This window comes from Leucoraja erinacea, chromosome 9, assembly GCF_028641065.1.
Source record: "Leucoraja erinacea ecotype New England chromosome 9, Leri_hhj_1, whole genome shotgun sequence".
NCBI classification, from domain to species: Eukaryota; Metazoa; Chordata; class Chondrichthyes; order Rajiformes; family Rajidae; genus Leucoraja; species Leucoraja erinaceus.
In genome coordinates this window covers 28,397,098-28,416,440 of record NC_073385.1, presented here as the reverse complement: position 1 = coordinate 28,416,440, position 19,343 = coordinate 28,397,098, and the positions used below count along the sequence as shown (strand labels likewise).

General features: G+C 42.8%; 1 protein-coding gene across 3 annotated transcripts in view; it reads right to left on the bottom strand.

The window, feature by feature from the left end:
- The window catches only part of styx (serine/threonine/tyrosine interacting protein), a 32,112-nt gene that overhangs the window by 9,498 nt on the left and 3,271 nt on the right, over positions 1-19,343 (bottom strand). For 2 of the 3 annotated variants that reach the window (XM_055640422.1, XM_055640423.1), the window contains exons 2-8: positions 16,132-16,164; positions 12,710-12,763; positions 5,410-5,507; positions 4,719-4,779; positions 1,874-1,910; positions 1,753-1,792; positions 1,615-1,665 (exon numbers count right to left, since the gene is read on the bottom strand). In XM_055640422.1, coding sequence (XP_055496397.1) covers positions 1,615-1,665; positions 1,753-1,792; positions 1,874-1,910; positions 4,719-4,779; positions 5,410-5,507; positions 12,710-12,763; positions 16,132-16,164 — 374 coding nt within the window. Of the gene's footprint in view, positions 1-1,614; positions 1,666-1,752; positions 1,793-1,873; positions 1,911-4,718; positions 4,780-5,409; positions 5,508-12,709; positions 12,764-13,010; positions 13,151-16,131; positions 16,165-19,343 lie in introns of those variants that run through there. The other variant, XM_055640424.1, reaches the window with a different exon arrangement.

Here is a 19,343-nt window from a genome sequence, read left to right as displayed (position 1 = left end):
CCATCGTATACTTTGACAGCCTTCCACACTATCCGCAATTCCAGCAATCTTGGTGTCATCTGCAAACTTACTAATCAACCCATCTACATTTTTGCCCGTCATTTACATATACAGTAGACTCTCGTTATAACAGACTATGGGGGGGGGGGGGGGGGGGGGGGGGGGGGGGGAAGACAGTGGAAAGACAGTGTCCGTTATTGCCGATTATCCAATATAACCAAGAAAGGTATTATCATTGTATTTAGTTAAAACAAAGAACTGCAGATGAGGGTTAATACAAAAAAGAGACAAAATGCTGGGGTTACTCAGTGGGTCAGGCAGCATCACTGGAGAACATGGATAGGTAACGTTGGGACCCTTCTTAAGACTGATTCAGTTTGCTAAGTTATTCCAGCGAGCCCTTCTTTACTGGTTCGCGCTGCTGTTGTTGCGGCTCACGTTATAGTCCATGGGGACATCGTTTTCTTCAGGTCACTGCCAATGACAAGATGCGCTCGGTCACCGTGGGGCTCTCTCCAGGGCATGAGGAAGAAGCTGGGGCAGTGGAGTGGGAGGGTAGAAGAGACTGAATGGGCGGAACAACAGACAAAGCCATCGCTGACAGCAGAAATCGGAAGGTGAGAGGGCTACAATGTGAGCCTCAACAACAGCCATTTCACTGGACCGTGCGGTGGGTGAAGGAGGGCTCGCTGGTGCACCTTGCAAATTGGGGGTGGTATCGGAAGCCAGGGCTCTAAATGGCCGGAGGGATAGTGACATTCCAGGATGTTAATGACAGGTCCGTCCGCATAATCCAAAATAATTTATAAAGGGGTCCGTTAAAACGAGGATTTACTATATAATCACAAACAACAAAACCGCTGTGCAGATCCCCATGGAACTTCACTGGTCACAGACCTCCAGTCAGAATAATGCCCTTCCACAACAATGCTGTCTTCTTTGAGTAAGCCAGTTCTGAACCCATATGATCAAGTCACTGTGAATATTGTGCATCTTAAACTTAAGGATTAGCCTACCACGGGGGAGTTTGTCAAATGCCTTACTAAAATCCATGTAGACAACATCCACCATGCTACCCTCATTGACCACCTTTATTATCTCCTAAAATGCAATATTAACTATATTCTACAAAACATATTAATTCTTCAGTTTGATGAACAATGTAAAGTGGCAGGGACCTACAGTTTATTTACATGGAACCAAAATTGTCAATGTTAACACCAAAGCATTAAAAATATAATTTATCAAATGTTTGCAGAAGTAAACATGACTAACCTTTTTTCATCTTAAGTAAACACAATCACAGAATGCATTGTGTCATTTGACCCTTCCAGAAGTTCCTCACTGCAGCATTCATGACTTTTAAACTATTGCATTAATTTTCAACTCCATCGACAACTGTTATAACATATTAACGGCTGAGACCACGCTAAAATCAGTTCCAAATCCATTTTGACCATCTGAAACTTGTGCCCACTCACTCTACTCTAAATTTGAATTAATTTTTTTTTAATATTTGTATTCCTAGTCCTCAACTCCAAGGTCAAGTTGAACCTAAAATTTATCATTGATACAATTAATATTAATCAGCTTAATTTTATTTTGATTTCTTACCTATACTTAACACCAAATGTTTCCATTACATATGCTATCACCAAGGCTGCACTGGAAAAGAGAGAAACAATAAGATTACTTTTAAATATAGGGTAAAGATAAATAGATTTTAACTCCAGAATTATATCATATTCCTACCTTCGAGAAATACCTGCATTTCCATGTAAAAGAACTTTTCCTGAAAAAAAGCAATCGGGTATATATCACCATGACCATGCCTTCAAAATACAACAGGAAATTAACTAAATCTGATAGTTACCTCCATTTTTCAAGCATCCATCAATGAATTCTTTAGTCTGGAGAAATAACAAAAAGAAAATTAGAATTCATCATCCCAATGCATGCTTCCAAAGTAGACAATCAATAAACAGAACAAAAAGTCCATTGTTCTGTGACGGAAATAAACTTTATATTATAATGCAAAAAGATAAGACTCATTCGTGACTAAGTACTAAAAGTTAAAATTATAATGACGACTTTTTCAAATCAATCAATGACAATATTTGACCGTGCAAGCTGTGAAAAAATATCAAAGCATTTCTGATAATATGTCTCCCCTTCTGAAGATTCTAACAATATTAAGAGGTTGACGTTTATCCCTGCTGGGTTTCAAATGCATGCACCACAGTAGTGGGTTGCATCTTAAACAGTGACTAGACGAAGTGGGATCCGTTGGGTCCCATTCTCATACGGGAGGCCTGGTCCCCCAACGCAATATTCCAACTCCACCAATTCCAATATTCCACCACTCACGCATAGCCGCCAACTGCGCAGGCGCGGCTGATGGTTTCCCGTTGTGATGCCCCTGATCCCCCCCCCCACCACTCCGCCCCTGCCCCCCCCCCCCCCCCCACACACACACACTCCACCCCCCCCCCCCCCCTCAAACCCCCCCACCACTCTTAACGGCTCTCCGGCGGCACAACCATTCCCTCCCATTGGGTTCCCATTGTGACATAGAACACTCAGGTATTACTACGCAGGTGCAGCTGACGGGGGCCTTAAAATGTGAATAACTCCTAAAATATAACAACAATTTAAACGTTAAAGAGGGGATTTAGTCAGTCCATTCTTTTGTGTTGCGTCTCTTGTTGCGTTCAGCAGCCGGGGAAGAGGGTCAGCTTCAGGCGGGGGCTGTCGGGCGCCGGTGGGAGGGGAGCGTCCGGCAGACGGGGGAGGGGCACGGCTTCAGGCGGGGGGGGGGCCGTGGGGGGAGGGCATTTCTAGAGGGCACTAGTTCAGGCAGGGGCCAGGTGGTTGCGGGCATTTCTAGAGGGACTGGTTTCCAGAGGGCTAGTGTGGACATTGTAGGCCGAATGGATTCTTGAGCTAGTCCTGCAACTTGTGACGGGGAGGCTTCAGTTGGGGGCCGGTGGGAGCGTTCTGTAGCCGGGGGAGGGGGTCGGCTTCAGGCAGGGACCGGTGAGGGGGAGGGGAAAACGCTGCAATAACCTGTCGCTGGATGGGGGGAGGGTGTGTATGCGAGGGGAGGGGGATGGTGAGCCCCGCCAGCGCCCGGCTCCCTCAATCCCCCCACTCTCACTCCTCACTTCCCCACGATCGAGTTTGCAGCATTTGGGCAGGCTCCGGGCCGCCTCCGCGCACCGGACGGCTTCTGGACTCACAGTTCAGTGACTCACGGCTTTTGGACTCACAGTTCAGTGACTCACGGCTTCTGAACTCACTGTCTGTAACTCCAGCAATCTTGGTGTCATTTGCAAACTTACTAACCAACCCATCTACATTTATGTTGAAGTCATTTATAAACATCACAAACAACAGAGGTCCCCGCACAGATCCCAGCGGAACTCCAATGGTCACAGACATCCAGTCAAAATACTGCCCTTCCACCACAATGCTCGGTCTTCCATCAGTAAGCCACTTCCACATACATAAGGCGGCACTGTGAATTCCGTGCATCTTAATCTTCTAATGTACACATATTTTAGAGCATTTGGCTGATATATTTTCTTCTTCTTCTTCTTGGAGATGCTACACCATTTATTTTAATTAAATTAACATAATGTGGAAAGTTCAGGCAAACGTGCAAGATATGAAGTTAGCATCCAGCTGCAGAGCTTTAGAGCCCATGTTTATGTCAAGGAAAACGTGAAAATTAAAATTTAATGAAGCATAGAATTATCCAAGAATGATGTTTGGTATCAGCCATACATCTTCATGGAAGAGTATATAAATTACATGGGGAGATAACAAGTCTTCTTCTTCTTGCATATGGCGTGCACAGCCTAAAGTTGTAGGACAACTTGTTAAGAGTGAATGCCAACAAATAAAATTATTGCAAAACCTTTGCTCCATCCATGTTATCTAACACTGTGAATGGATGCCACAAAGACCAAGACCACCAAGAGATGACAGAATATTCAGCAAACAAAAAAATTCTCTTAATTAGTAAGGGCATCAAAGGAGAATGGGGTTGAGAGGCAGACCGAATGGTGGAGCAGTTGATTGGCCTAATTCTGCTATGTCTTATGGGTATGGTCTTAAATGCATGTTTAAAAGTACATTCAATTAATTAAATAGATTCAATTCATTAAAAAGAAAGACAGCTCTTTTCTTTTCCTCCAATTTCACTTTCACTTTTGAAAATGATTGGAATACAGCTGCGAAGCCCAGGTTGAATATCTAAAAAGTGAATGTTACCAGGCTGATTCTAGTCTGATAAAATATCTATACCTACGTCAAGAATGTTTATTGTCATTTGTACTGACAAAAGTACAATTGGAAAACATCAGGCAGAGAAACCCAATTTAAGTATTCCTTCTCGCCATAAGAATTTATAAAGCTCTCCTCAACTGTCCAAGATGGATTAACGATTTAATTTGCAAACCAAGATTCGTCTCTGCTACTTTCTGATCTGCACCATTTAAACTTTCATTAGGCTAACAGAGACTTTGATAAAACATCTAAATCAGAAATTAAAAGTATAACTCGTGGATTGCCAATTATTCCAAGGTAACACCGATAGTTAAATTTTCTGGTGTAAAAACATGTGAACTCTGTTCACAGAGTTTATATTATTGAAAAGTAACATATGAATGTAAATGAGAAATTCTGGCATGTCAGTACTTGCCAAGACCACCTACCACAGGGAAATACCGTATTATATTTTCCACTGGATTATCAGCGATATCCAAAATTAAATACCTGTAAAACAGAATACAAAATATTTCACAAAACATTATCTTTTATCAAATACAAATCCCCTAAACGTATTTTCTTTTAAGAAGAAACAGTAGTTTTGACAAGATTTATTTTTAAATTAGCCTATAAGATACGCCAGTGCAGAAAAAGTGATCTGACCAACTTTCCCTCACTTTGTCAAGTAACTTTTAGAAATACATTGTGTGGTGGGAAAAAGTCAATATTGGAAGGCAGCGGTTGAATTGTGATACATCTGCACTTGCATAATCTGCCTCACTATTGTAGTGTCTCACTATTGTAGTGACTATTGCATTCAACAAATGTATTCTCACATCAGCATTTAGAAGTAACAATAAATGAAAATCATTCATTTAAAAGTGTCAATATTAGCCATGTTTTTGATTCTCACGAGTGGGAAACTCACCTGATTTGTAGTTAAAGAGAGAAAGATGCAGTATTTACATTTAGCCAATTAGCTAAGATTTAAACCATGAAAAAAAACACCAATTCAAATCTGATAAATCTAATTGAGTGCATTATCTCAATGAAAGCCACTGCAAAAATAGATATTTTAATTATAACAATTTAAGAATCAGTGCCAAAAATGCAAATAAAACCTGAAACAATAATTACCTAAACTTCTCTTGAAAATTTGCTTTGATGAAGTTGGCTTCAATATCTTGCCGTACACAAATGATGTGAGTTATTCCATTTTCTTCAAGAATAGGAAGCTACAAACAAAAAGTGTCATTTTAAACCTTTCAATTACAAACATATATAGTTTGATTTACAAATAGTATGAAGCCCATCAAGTTTTCTTTTTCAAATATTCCAAAACCTTGATAGCAAGCAAATTCAAGATTCAAGAGCATTTATTGTCATGTTTCCCAAATAGAACAATTAAATTCTTGCTTTGCTTCAACACAACTGAATATTGAAGGCATAAATAAATACAGAACAGATCAGTGTGTCCATATACCATTGAATATATATATATATACACACATAACTAGGCATATAAAGTGCAATAGGCTATTAAAGCTCAGATTTTTGTTTGAATAGAGTTTAATAGTCTGATGGCTGTGGGGAAGGAGCTGTTCCTGAACCTGGATGTTGCAGATTTCAGGCTCCTGTAACTTCTACCTGAAGGCAGCGGAGAGATGAGCGTGTGGCCAGGATGGTGTGGGTCCTTGATGATGCTGCCAGCCTTTTTGAGGCAGCGACTGTGGTAGATCCCCTCGATGGTAGGGAGGTTAGAGCCGATGATGGACTGGGCAGTGTTTACAACTTTTTGCAGTCTTTTCGGCTCCTGGGCGCACAAGTTGCCGAACCAAGCCACGATGCAACCAGTCAGCATGCTCTCTACTGTGCACCTGTAGAAGTTCGAGAGAGTCCTCCTCGACATACCGACTCTCCGTAATCTTCTCAGGAAGTAGAGGCGCTGATGTGCTTTCTTTATAATTGCATCAGTGTTCTGGGACCAGGAGAAATCTTCGGAAATATGCACGCCCAGGAATTTGAAGCTCTTGACCCTTTCCACCATCGATCTACCCCTTCCAAAGTCCACAATCAGTTCCTTGGTTTTGTTGGTGTTGAGAGCCAGGTTACTGTGCTGGCACCATTTGGTCCGTAGGTCGATCTCACTTCTATACCCTGACTCGTCTCCATCAGTGATAAGTCCCACAAAAATGGTGTCGTCGGCGAACTTGATGATGGAGTTTGCACTATGACTGGCTACGCAGTCATTGATTTTCTATCTTTCACTGATGTAATTGGCTTCAATGTGACCACCATGAAGGGCGTGATTTCTTTGATGACTGGAATTATAGCAGGGCCTTCATGAACTACTAAAGGACCTTGATCTGCTGGGGAAGTGATCCAAGGACTGGCATAGAATTTAATTCAGATAGGTGTGGGATGTTGCATTTTGAGAAGTCAAACTACAGCAGGAGCTTCATAGTGAATGGTAGGGCCCTGAGGAATGTTGTAGAGTAGAGGGATCTAAGAGTACAAGTTCATAGTTCTCTGAAGATGACATCACAGTTAGATAGGGTGGTGAAGGAGGCTTTTAGCACTCTGGCTTTCATCAATTAGGGAACTGAGTTTAAACGTGAAATATTACGTTATAGTTGGCCAAGACATTAGTGAGGCCGCACTTCAAAGTATTATGTTCAGTTTTGGTCACCATGCTACAGAAAATAAGCCATAAGCAAGGGTACAGAAAAGATTTACAAGGATGTTGTCAGGCCTCACGGATGTGGTTGTGCGGGCTAGGAGTTTATTCCTTGCAGTGTAGGAGGCTGAGAGGTGATCTTGTGGAGGTGAATAAAATCATGAGAGGATGATTGTCATTAAAATGTAAAGTGTATTTTGCCAAGGATAAGGGATTCAAGAACTCGAGGGCATAGATATCAGGTGGGGGGGCGAGATTTAATAGAAATCTGAGGGGCAGCGTTTTCCACATAAAGGATGATGTGTAAATGAAATGAATTGCCAGAGGAAATAGTTGAGGCAGGGAAAATAGTAAGATTAAACGAGAACTTACCAGTTCGAAGTTTGATCGTTATTTTATGAGAAGTACGTTGAGGGAATACGTGAAGATCCCCGCCAGGACGCAAGCGTGTCATTCTTCAAAGCAGCGGTGTGAGATCACAGATAAATGGAATGACTGAACATAGTAAGATTAGAGAAGATACCAGTTGAGTATATGATCAAGGATGGGAGCGCAGGGTGCATATACCCTCAACGCACTCCTCATAAAATAACGATCAAACTTCGAACTGGTAAGTTCTCGTTTAATCTTACTATTTTACTTCGGAGTCACGTGAGTGACTACATGAAGATTTCAAAGCTCTGTGATTTCATGCCGTGGAAACGAGTCCATGCATCACATCTGCCTTAATGACTGTGGGAGGAATTGTGTTAACATAATTTAGACATGAATCCGACATTGAAATCCATGATAAATTTATTAACACCAAATTATAGCCAAGGGGGAAATTATATTTACAGAACTTAAAATTGTTTCTGCAAACGTTCCAGGTTTAATTACTGGTTTATGATAAAATAGTTGGAATGTTTTTTCCCTTGACCATCCTGCTGTCTTGAGGCTTTGGTCCATTGGTACATCCAACTGCATAGCTGCCGATGTAGCTGCAGCCCTGGTGGAATGAGATTTTAAAATGTTAGTATCCACCCCAGCCTGTATTAGAAACTGTTTCAGCCATCTTGAGATGGTCTGGACCGTCACTTTTTTGTGCGGTTGCTTGCGGCTGATTAGAAGTGCCATCTCATTGCTTCTGATGATTTTCGTGTTCTCCATATATAACAACAAATGTCTTACTATACAGAGACGATCATCTGTCGGGTAAGACCTAAATTCTATATTGAGGCCTGCTGACCCGTCTGTTCTGCTTGACTAATTCATAAATATGAAACGTTATATTCCCAGATGAAGAAGTCATGTTGTCCAGTCTTAATTTATGTAATGACTGTACACTTTGTGCCGTGACCAAAGCCATTAGCATGACTGTTTTCAGTGTCAGTCTTTGTAGGGACAGAGCTGTTGCTGGAGACCAATTCCTTAGCATAGTCAGGACAATACTCACATCCCATATTTGAGAGTACCTGGTTCTTGGGGGATATTAAAAATTCCCCTCATAAGTTTTGTTACCAGGGGGTGAGTCCCAACAGAATGATGCTCTGTTCCTTGCCATAGATATGTTGACAGGGCACTTCTGGCGCAGTTGATGGCACTATAACTGAGCCCCTCATCATAATGGAGGCCTGCCAGGAATTCCAGAACAGATGGGATGTTCATTGATCTGTAGGTGATGCTGTTTCTGTGACAATACATCTCCCATTTCCTGATATATACCAGATACTGTTTTTTGGTGGACTGTCTGTGAGCCGCCAAAATAATGTTCACTGTTCGGTCCGTCAGTCCCAGCTGTAGTAGAGGTAATTTTAGACTCTACAAATTAATAAGCTCATATAGTTATGACATGGGTGGCTATCCCTTGTTACGGGATGAACCAATAAATCTGGTCTAGTCGGGATGGTGATACATAGTTCTAATACCATGTCGAGTATCACAGGGAACCATGGTTGAGTAGGCCAATCGGGTACTACCAAAATACCAGACGCAGAGTCTTGCTGTATTTTCCTTAATACCCGACTGATGAGGCAGAAAGGAGGGAATGCATAAATAAACAATTTCCCCCAATGCAGCGAAAATGCATCTGTCGCCGCTGCCCCAGGGTCTGGTTCCCATGAAACATAGTTTGATAACTGGTGATTAAGTCTGGATGCGAATAGATCGATATCGGGTGTTCCATACCGTGCTGTAATATCAGCAAATACTTTTTTATTCAACATCCATTCGGTGTTTTCATTAAATTTGCGTGACCTGGTGTCTGACACTAAATTTAGTTTACCTGGTAGGTAAGTAGCTGATATCCAAATATTTCTCTGGATACACCATTGCCAAATTGTATTAGCCAGATTGTCACATGATGTTGATTTGTTTCCACCCATGTGGTTAATATATGCTACCACGGTGGTATTGTCAATCTGTAGTCTAACATGCTGGTGATATAACCCAGAACAATATGACTTTAGCCATGGAATGCACCCAACATTTCCAGGTAGTTTATGCCCAGTGTTTGTAATAATGATGCCTCCTGTGCATTCCATCTACCTCCACAGCTGGAGATGGAATTGGTAGCACCCCAACCAAATGCACTGGCATCAGTTTGTAGCACCATAGAAGGGCTGCTGATAATGATTGGATTGGAACAATGCCGAATGTTATCTTTCCACCATTTTAGTTCCATTATAGCTTCGATTGGTAGCTTCATTGGTCTGTCAAAATGACCAGCATTAATTTTGAGTGCTCGTATTTTTGCCCTCTGTAAATTTTGGTAATGTAAAGGTCCGAATTGTGTGGCTGGAAAAGCAGCCACCATTTTGCCAATTACTTTTGCTACCAATCTGATGGACGGTTTACTGATGTCAATGAGGTTATTGCAAGCCTCTATTAAGTCTATAGCCTTTCCCTTTGGCAAAGTCACCGACATAGGAACTGAGTCAATGGTGAACCCCAAATAATCCATTGTAGTGGAAGGCGTTAATTTAGATTTAACTGGATGGATAATAAATCCCAGTTTTTCAAATAATTGTTTTGTGGCTGTTACAGTTTGTTTGGCCAATTCCAAAGTTTTGCCCACAATAAGTATGTCATCTAGATATGCCATGACCATGTGTTTTCGTTTCCGCAGAAACGCTAGGGCTGGTTTCAAAATTTTTATGAACAGCCTGGGGGCTGATGTTAACCCATTTGGCAGCGCTCTATACTGCCAGAGCTGTTCCATCCAGTTGAATTTTAAGTAACATCTGTGGTCACCTCATGTAGGCACTGAATAGTAAGCATCTTTTAAATCGATGCTAGCCATGAAGTAACCTTTGGAAATCAATTGTTTTGCAGTAACAAAGGTTTTCATTTTGAAATGAATATATTGTACAAATGTATTCAAATTGGTCAAATCTATGATGATGCGACAACCACCATCTTTTTTGTTTTTGGTAAAGATATTGGACACAAATTCCAGCGATTCGTGTTGGGATTTTTCAATTACCCCTTTTGCGTAAAGCCGCTCCAGTTCAGCATGCGCTTCTGTTTTTTTTTTTACCTGAACGTACGAACATTCGGTTCGGTACATGCTGAACTGGAGGGCTATATTTGTGTATAAATTCTATGGTATATCCCTGGATACTGCTTAAAATATAAGTGTCGGTAGTTAACATACTCCATGCATCCAGAAAGAAGTGTAATCTCCCCCCAACCTCCATACTCCCTGCAATTTGTAAGGAACCAGACCCACCTACCTTCATGGTTACCAGTGGCAGGTTTACTTCTTTTTGTAAATCCTTCGTGGAGGTTGAGGCGCCAGTGTCTGGGTTTGTGGTAGGGTTGGTGTTGGAGGTTTGCGTATCTTCCAAAAAGGCCGGCCTGGGCCATGGCCTAAAAAAGACCGATGTTCGGTGTACCGAGCCTTTAAGCCTTCACCAGTTTGTCTTGTTCTACTGGTGGGTGCATAAGGGTGCTGTTTATGGCCGTAGTAGGTTCTTGATGATGTCGCTTTTATGAGCCCCAGGGTTTTTGCCTCCTCATTGAGCTCCTTGACTTGCTTCGATAGGTTACCTCCAAATAGTAAAATTGGTGGTTTTGTGTTTCCAGGTTTGCACAGACCTGCGAATTTCGGGTTTAGAGCAGGTCGGATGGCACTCTTCCTGATGCTGTTTATTTCATATTGTGTGTTACAAAGCAGTGCCAGTGCATCCTGTTGATCCTGCGACATCTCCTTTTCATCTACTGTGCGGGCGAAAGATGTTATTCCCGCTGTTAGGAGCTTTAGTACTTTTTGGAGTTTGACATCCATGCCTCTAACTCCTGCTCCGACATGTTTCCATATGCAATTATTTACAATGGGAACATTCAGGGATATACAGTTTCCCGGTGCCAAGTGTCTTGCCGTGGTGTCCATCACAGCCTGTTCCTGTAGCTGCTTAAAGGACATATAATCAATACTGGCAGCTAGTTTTTGTTCCAGGTTTTGGCCAGTCTGGTCTGGCTGTATGAAGTTGGACACCATGTCCAGTAGATTTTCACGTTCCTGCACCCCTTGCACACTTGATTTCTGTTCTGCAAACCCCTCTTCAGGATCAGCCCAGAATTGACCCCCAGTACTCCCCTCTGACGAGGGAGATGCACTGTGCAGCCCTACAAGAGGTGCTGCTGTGGGTGTGATATATTGCTCACAGTGACTGGACTCCATCTCCCGGAGCCTGTCACGTTGGAACATCTGCTCCACAAGCCGCTCCATCCGGCTGCAGCGCTCACGGTCGCTGGCCACTCGCGGCTACTCGAAGTCGGACTCATCTGAGTCAACGACTTTGTTGGTTTTTTGTTTTGCCTTACCGCCCGGCCGCGGTGTAGATCTGGCCGGTGCGGGGGCGAAGTCGGGCACAACTGTTCTCAATACGGGTGATTCATGTGCCGCTGGCCGCTGCTGGCTGCCCGCAACTCCGCGGTCCTCCCCCGCCAGCTTTGTCGCAGCCCTCGTTGTTTTCTTGGACTAGTCCATTGGCTCCCCACCTGTAAAACAGTATGGGAACAACAAAAAAGACTGCAGAGTATCTTTTACCTGCAGGTTCCGGCTTTTAAACTTGCCGCTGCGGGGGAACGTCGTTCCACCCAGCCTGACTGTTTCGCAATGCGTGTAGCGATATGAGACGCATGCGTCCTGGCGGGGTTCTTCACGTAGTCACTCACGTGACTCCGAAGTAAAATAGCAATATTTAAAAGACACTTTGTCAGGTACATGGATAGGAAATGGTTGGAGGGAAAGGGACAAACAGGACTACTTAGAAAGGACAGACGCTTCAGCCTGCTATAACTAAAATCCATTATATCGAGGTCCGCAATATTCAGGGTAGACTGTAGGCACGAGCAACAAGGCTACCTTACACCTGCCACACGAGACAATAATTATAAATTAATTGTTTATATTTAAATTCACTTTTCTACTCAATTAAAAATGAATGATCTTTAAAAAGTCAGAATACTACACTTTGCCTTAGGTTCCACAGATAGATATAATTATAAAATGACAAAGATGCTCCTGACAGTATGCGGTCCTATGTGAATTCTGGCATCCACTGTTGACCAATGTACACATGATACGATAAAATATAACCAGTAAACACAAGAAATTGCAGATACAGGTTTACAAAAAAACACACCAAGTGCTAAACTAACAGCAGGTCAGGCAGCGAATCTGGAGAACATGGAAAGGTGATGATTAATGTAACAATTTTTAAAATAACTTTCAATGCGCTGAATTCTCTTTCCTTTATTTCTAAAAGTTCCTACCTTACTTTTCATAGCGGCAGAATACGGGCCCAAGTACAAGCCAGGCAGTATTTCCTATGAAAGAAAGTTATGATTGGCACAAAAGATAAAATTGAAATAAAACACAAAGTAGAGTACCATTGGTGAGTGAAGTGAAAAAATGATATTAGACTACAAACATCAAGTTGAAAGATTCAGGAATAAGATTCTTATTAAAATTATTAAAGTTTGCCCCCTTTGTCTACTATAACCAAATGCAATATATATTTTTTATCTTCATAGAATGTTTTTGTTCTCTGTAATTATTTCATACAAATATTACCTCAGAAAATTCCTCGCAATCTTACTGCAAAAAAGTCCACATCCTTCATTCAGTAACACCCAACAAGGTAATCTCTGGCCGATAATTGCTGTTATAAGTCTTGCCTCACAGTGTAGAACAACTTGCATCCTCACAATATTCTTTACTCGTTGCGTGCCCACCTGTTTTGAACAGTAATCTATCTTCTTATTTGTATCTCAACTGTGGCAAACAGCACCCACATCCAAAAGCACTCTCAAACAAAACGGAGTCAACACCATTAAACATTATTTCAGCATCTGCTGGTATTTACAGGCCACATGAAACAAATGTCTCAGTAACATCCTGGTTCATTGTATTGTTGTATTTTATTGTGTTACTTTACATTTTAATACAAGAGCAATGAGTTGTTTTTTTAGGTCAACTTGCCACATCGCATCTTCCATTACTGTCTATCACCATGTGCTAATTGGAGGAAATACACAAGGGCGGGGAGGTTTAGTTATTATTGGAGACATGGAAACAAGCCAAAGATAGACACAGAATGCTGGAGTAACGCAGCGGGACAGGCAGCACCTCGGGATAGAAGGCATGGGTGATGTTTTGGGTCGAAAACATCACAGCTATCCGAAGACCTGAAACGGCATCCATTCCTTCTATCCCGAGATGCTGCCTGTCCCGTGAGTTACTCCAGCATTTTATGTCTACCTTGAGTTTAAAATCAGCATCTGCAGTTCCTTCCTGCAACATGGAAACAAGCCCATCACCCCACTGAGTCCACGCCAACCATCAATCTTATTCCACTTTCACATCCACGCCCTGCACCCAGGGGAAATTTACAGAGACCAATTATTGTACAAACCTGCACATCTTTAGGACGTAGGAGGAAACTGAAACACCCGGAGGAAGCCCACGCGGTCACAGTGAGAATGTGCAAGTTCTACGCAGGTATCAAAAAATGTGTTTAAAGGTACAAAATAGAAGCCTTTTACATTAAAAGAACAAAGTGGAAGAAAGAAAATGAAGACTAAAAAAGTATGTTAATGTGAAGTAATCCAAGTTCATTTAACAAACTAATAACTTTATATTAGAAATGCTTCAACAAGAGAAATGGGAGAGTGATCAGATTGAGGGAGACTGACCTTGCTGGCAAGAGGATAGCAGAAAGAGGCATGCCTGGTTAGAAGGCGGATACTGAGGGGACAGAAAGTAAGGTAGCACAGAGGGACTGATAGAGCTGCTGCCTCACAGCGCCTAAGACCCAGGTTTGATCCTGACCTTGTGTACTATCTGTGTGGAGTTTGCACATTCTCCCTGTGACTGCATGGGTTTCCTCTAAGATAGAAACATAGAAAATAGGTGAAGGAGGAGGCCATTCGGCCCTTCGAGCCAGCACCGCCATTTATTGTGATCATGGATGATCGTCCCCTATCATAAACCCGTGCCTGCCTTCTCCCCATATCCCTTGACTCCACTAGCCCCATAGAGCTCTATCTAACTCTCTCTTAAATCCATCCAGTGACATGGCCTCCACTGCCCTCTGTGGCAGGGAATTTCATAAATTCACAACTCTCTGGGTGAAAATGTTTTTTCTCACCTCAGTCTTAAATGACCTCCCCTTTATTCTAAGACTGTGGTCCCTGGTTCTGGACTCGCCCAACATTGGGAACATTTTTCCTGCATCTAGCATGTCCAGTCCTTTTATAATTTTATATGTTTCTATAAGATCCCCCTCATCCTTCTAAACTCCAGTGAATACAAGCCTAGTCTTTTCCATCTTTCCTCATGAGTCCCGCCATCCCAGGTATCAATCACGTGAACCTACGCTGCACTGCCTCAATCACAAGGATGCCCTTCCTCAAATCAGGTGACCAAAACTGTACACAATACACCAGATGTGGTATCACCAGAGTCCTATACAACTGCAGTTCCTGTTCCTCTGGTTTCCTCCCACATCCCAAAGACTTGCAGGTTTGTAGGTTAGTTGGCCTTTATAAAATTGGCCCTAGTGTGTAAGGAGTGTATGTAAAAACGGGATAACATCAAACTAGTGTGAATGGGTGATCGATGGTCAGCATGGATTCTGTTTCCGCACAGTATAGAGGGTAGAGGCGCTGCACTGGCAGCAGCCTCTACCTACAGCCTGTCTGTTATTTCTATCTTTTTTTTTTAGTTCGTCTAAAGTCTGTTTTAGGGGGAAACCTTTACTTTTCTATGTGGGGGAGGGGGGCAGGGTAAGGGGGAAACCGTTTCCCAGTCTCTTCCTGGCGGGGGACGCGACTATTTCTCCAAGTCGCGTCCTCGCCCCCCACCTCGCAGCCTACCAGCTGGATCGGAGCGGCCTTTCCTGCCGGGGACCGGGAACCGGACCAGGGCTGCTACAGCGGCGGCGCAGCGCTGGAGTCACCGCGGAGCGGGCGATGCCTACCTGGGTCGCCGTTTGGAGCTCCGAAGCGTTGAGCCGTTGCTCCAACATCATGGAGCTCTGGTGCGGAGAGCTTCCAACGCGGGCGGCGCTGACCGTCATCGTGGAGTCCTGGGGCGCCTTGCAGAGGGTCTACTGCAGCAGTCTCCACCCGGCGCAGCCTGCGGACTTTGGAAGCCGCCGACTCCGGTAGGAGGGGGCCGACTCTGGTGTCCACGCCGCTGAGGACGTCCCGCAGCCCCGACGTCGGACTTACAACACCCCGGCGAGCGATCCTGGACATCGAGCCACCCATAGCGGCAACTGCGGAGGGCACGGGGAGGCCCTGACCATGGGGATCAGTGGAGGAAGAGACTGACTTTGGTGCCTTTCCACACAGTGGGAAACTTTGATTCTGCTGTGTGCGGATGTTTTATGTCAAACCCTATAGTGTGTTGTGTCCCTTTTTTTTATTGTATGGCTGTATGGGAATTTCATTTCACTGTGCCATCTGGCGCATGTGATGAATAAATCTATCTTGAATCTTGTATCTTGTATATTTCAATCATCAGATTTTCAGTGGAACCATAATATACACAAATAACTCTATGATCTCAAGATATTTTTAGTTTATAAAATGATCAACTTTTAAGTAGTAATTCATTCAGACTATATTTTTACTTTACATTTTATAACTGACATCCATTCGTTTAAAATTAAAATGTTTAAAGAAAATACCTGCATTGCTCTTCTCATTGGATAGATCCAATCCTAAAATGGCATAAAAAAAGTTGTAAGATAACACAACCGTGAAGTCTTGCTGATAAATGTGTCCAAGAAAATTAATTTTCTTATATCTGACTTGAAACCATGATGAGTAAATGACTTTCTTATTCTTTCAAATTCCCCAAAACTATATTGTGTACAATCACTTTTTCAAATCATGAAAATCATCATTAAATATCCAAGGAAGTATTGATTAAAAAAAAAATAGAATATATTAAAACTTACTTGTGTAGGAAAGAACTGCAGATGCTGGTTTAAATCAAAGGTAGACATAAAATGCTGGAGTAACAGTGGGCCAGCAGCATCCCTGGAGAGAAGGAATGGGTGACGCTTCGGGTCGAGACCATTCTTCAGACCCATGTCAGGGGAGTATGCAGTACAGAGATAAAATGTAGTCGGTGACAGTAAGACTGATGGGAGAACTGGGAAAGGGGAAGGGATGGAGAGAGAGCAGCAAGGGCGACTTGAAGTTAGAGAAGTCAAAGTTCATACCGCTGGGGTGTAAGCTACCCAAGCGAAATATGAGGTGCTGTTCCTCCAATATGTGCTGGGTCTCACTCTGACAATGGATGAGGCCCAGGACAGAAAGGGCAGATTGGGAATGGGAGGGGTAGTTAAAGTGTTGAGCAACTGGGAGATCAGGGAGATCAAGAAAGGAGCGAGAGAGTAAACGGGGAATTACAGACCAGTTAGCCTGACTTCGGTGGTGGGAAAGAGGCTGGAGTCAATTATTAAAGAGGTAATAATGGGGCATTTGGATAGCAGTAAAAGGATTAGTCCAAGTCAACATGGATTTATGAAAGGGAAATCATGCTTGACTAATCTTCTGGAATTGTTTGAGGATGTGACAAGTAAAATGGATGAAGGGGTGCCAGTGGATGTAGTGTATCTAGACTTTCAGAAAGCCTTTGATAAGCTCCCGCACGGGAGACTGGTGACTAAAATTAGAGCACATGGTATTGGGGGTAGGATGACATGGATAGAAAATTGGTTGAAAGACCGGAAGCAAAGAGTAGGAGTGAACGGGTCCTTTTCAGAAAGGCTGGCAGTGGCGAGTGGAGTGCCGCAAGGCTCGGTGTTGGGGCCGCAACTGTTTACCATATATATTAATGATTTGGAAGAGGGAATTAGGAGCAACACTAGCACGTTTGCGGATGACACAAAGCTGGGTGGCAGAGTGAGCTGTGAAGAGGATGTTAGGAGGTTGCAGGGTGACCTGGACAGGTTGAGTGAGTGGGCAGATGCGTGGCAGATGCAGTATAATATAGATAAATGTGAGGTTATCCACATTGGCGGCAAAAACAAGGGGGCAGATTATTATCTCAATGAGGTCAGGTAAGGGGGAGGTGCAGCGAGACCTGGGCGTCCTTGTACACCAGTCACTGAAAGTTGGCTTACAGGTACAGCAGGCAGTGAAGAAAGCTAATGGAATGTTGGCTTTCATAACAAGAGGATTTCAGTTTAGGAGTAAAGAGGTTCTTCTGCAGTTAATCTAATTAAACGTAAGCAACTTATGTATTAATTTATTTCAGTATTGATACACTAATAATGTGAAAACTAATTGTTTTTCACGTAATTGTAAGTAAACTAGAACAATGGCGTATTTAAATATTAAAATGCCAATATCTTAGATCTGAAATATATGCTTATCTTTTATTTAAATTGTGTATGTGAAATTTAAAAAACACAACCCTAATCTTACTAATCTTCCTATCCCAAGTGTGGTCTTTTCGCTGACTGGTTAGCATGCAACAAAAGCTTTTCCTCTACCACGGTGCATGTGACAATAAACTAAACTGAACTGAACTTTGGCAATAGAATACAACAGGTCATCTCTTGCACTATCGTGGATTCAATTTTTATCTTGTATTTTGCGTGTTGATCCGAGTCTCTTGGGCCTGTGGTACTGCTTCAAGCAAGGTTCTCTTGTACTTGTACCTCAATGTACTTGAGCATATGACAATAAATTCACCTTAGCTAACCAATAGTCGGTTCTTTACCTCACAGAACTGGTCAAAACACATCTGTTTTAATTTTTTTACCATCACTGTCACTTGAGAAGAGGAAACAGAGACTGTTGGATGGTTGAGAGATTGTCCATGTAATCATGGATGTGAAGCATCACTTAACAATGTTACAAAATTTTGAGATTTAAAAAATCCACAGGCCCTTCGGCCCACCAAGTTCACACCAACCAGCAATCTACCATACACCAGTTCTATCCTACACGCCAAGGACAATTTACAGAAGCCAATTAACCTACAAACCAGCACTTCTTTCGGATGTGGGAGAAACCGGAATATCCAGAGAAAACCCATGTGGTCATAGGGAGAATGTACAAATTCTGTACAGACAGCACCCGTAGTCAGGATCAAATCTGGGTCTGTGGTGCTGTAAGGCAGCAACTGTACCGCTGCGCCACCGTGCCACCCCATTAAATTATTTTTTCTGTGATATATATATTATGGTGTCAAGTCAATAAAGATGAACACATGATTCTGATTTCTGCCCTTAGTAGTTGGATAACACACATCTCGTCACTGTGTTTTACAACTATAATATGGCTGGTTTTGAACCTCGAGTCCAAAGGTCTCGACCCGAAACATCACCCATTCTTTCTCTCCAGAGATTCTGCCTGTCCCGTTGAGTTATTCCAGCTTTTTGTGTCTATCTTCAGTTTAAACCAGCATCTGCAGTTCCTTCCTACACTCTTTGTTAAGTGAAACAGGTCCTATTCTCATATTATTCACCTCAACTGTCTTTTCTTCACCTCCGTTGCTGCAGAGAATACAATCCCAGTTATCAAATCTTTCTTCAAAGTGAAAAAAAAATTCCAGTCCTGCCAACGTCTTCATAAATCGCCCCTGGATCCTCGCCAGAGCAATTGCCCCCTTTCTATAATGTGTCATAGTCTTACAGCATGGAAACAGGCCCTTCATCTCAACTTGTCCATGCAGATCAAGATACCCCATCTAAACTAAATTTATCCGCATTTAGCCCATATCCCTTTAAACCTTGTGTGTGCCAGTGTGTGTGTAAGGGCGCATGTCAGTGTGTGTCAGTGAAGCGGCGACAACACCCGAAGTGAGTGGATATTCGGAGACTTGGCAACGTCTGGGGAGCATTCCCCTCTCCCTCACCCCCCTGCCCGAATGCGAGCCCTC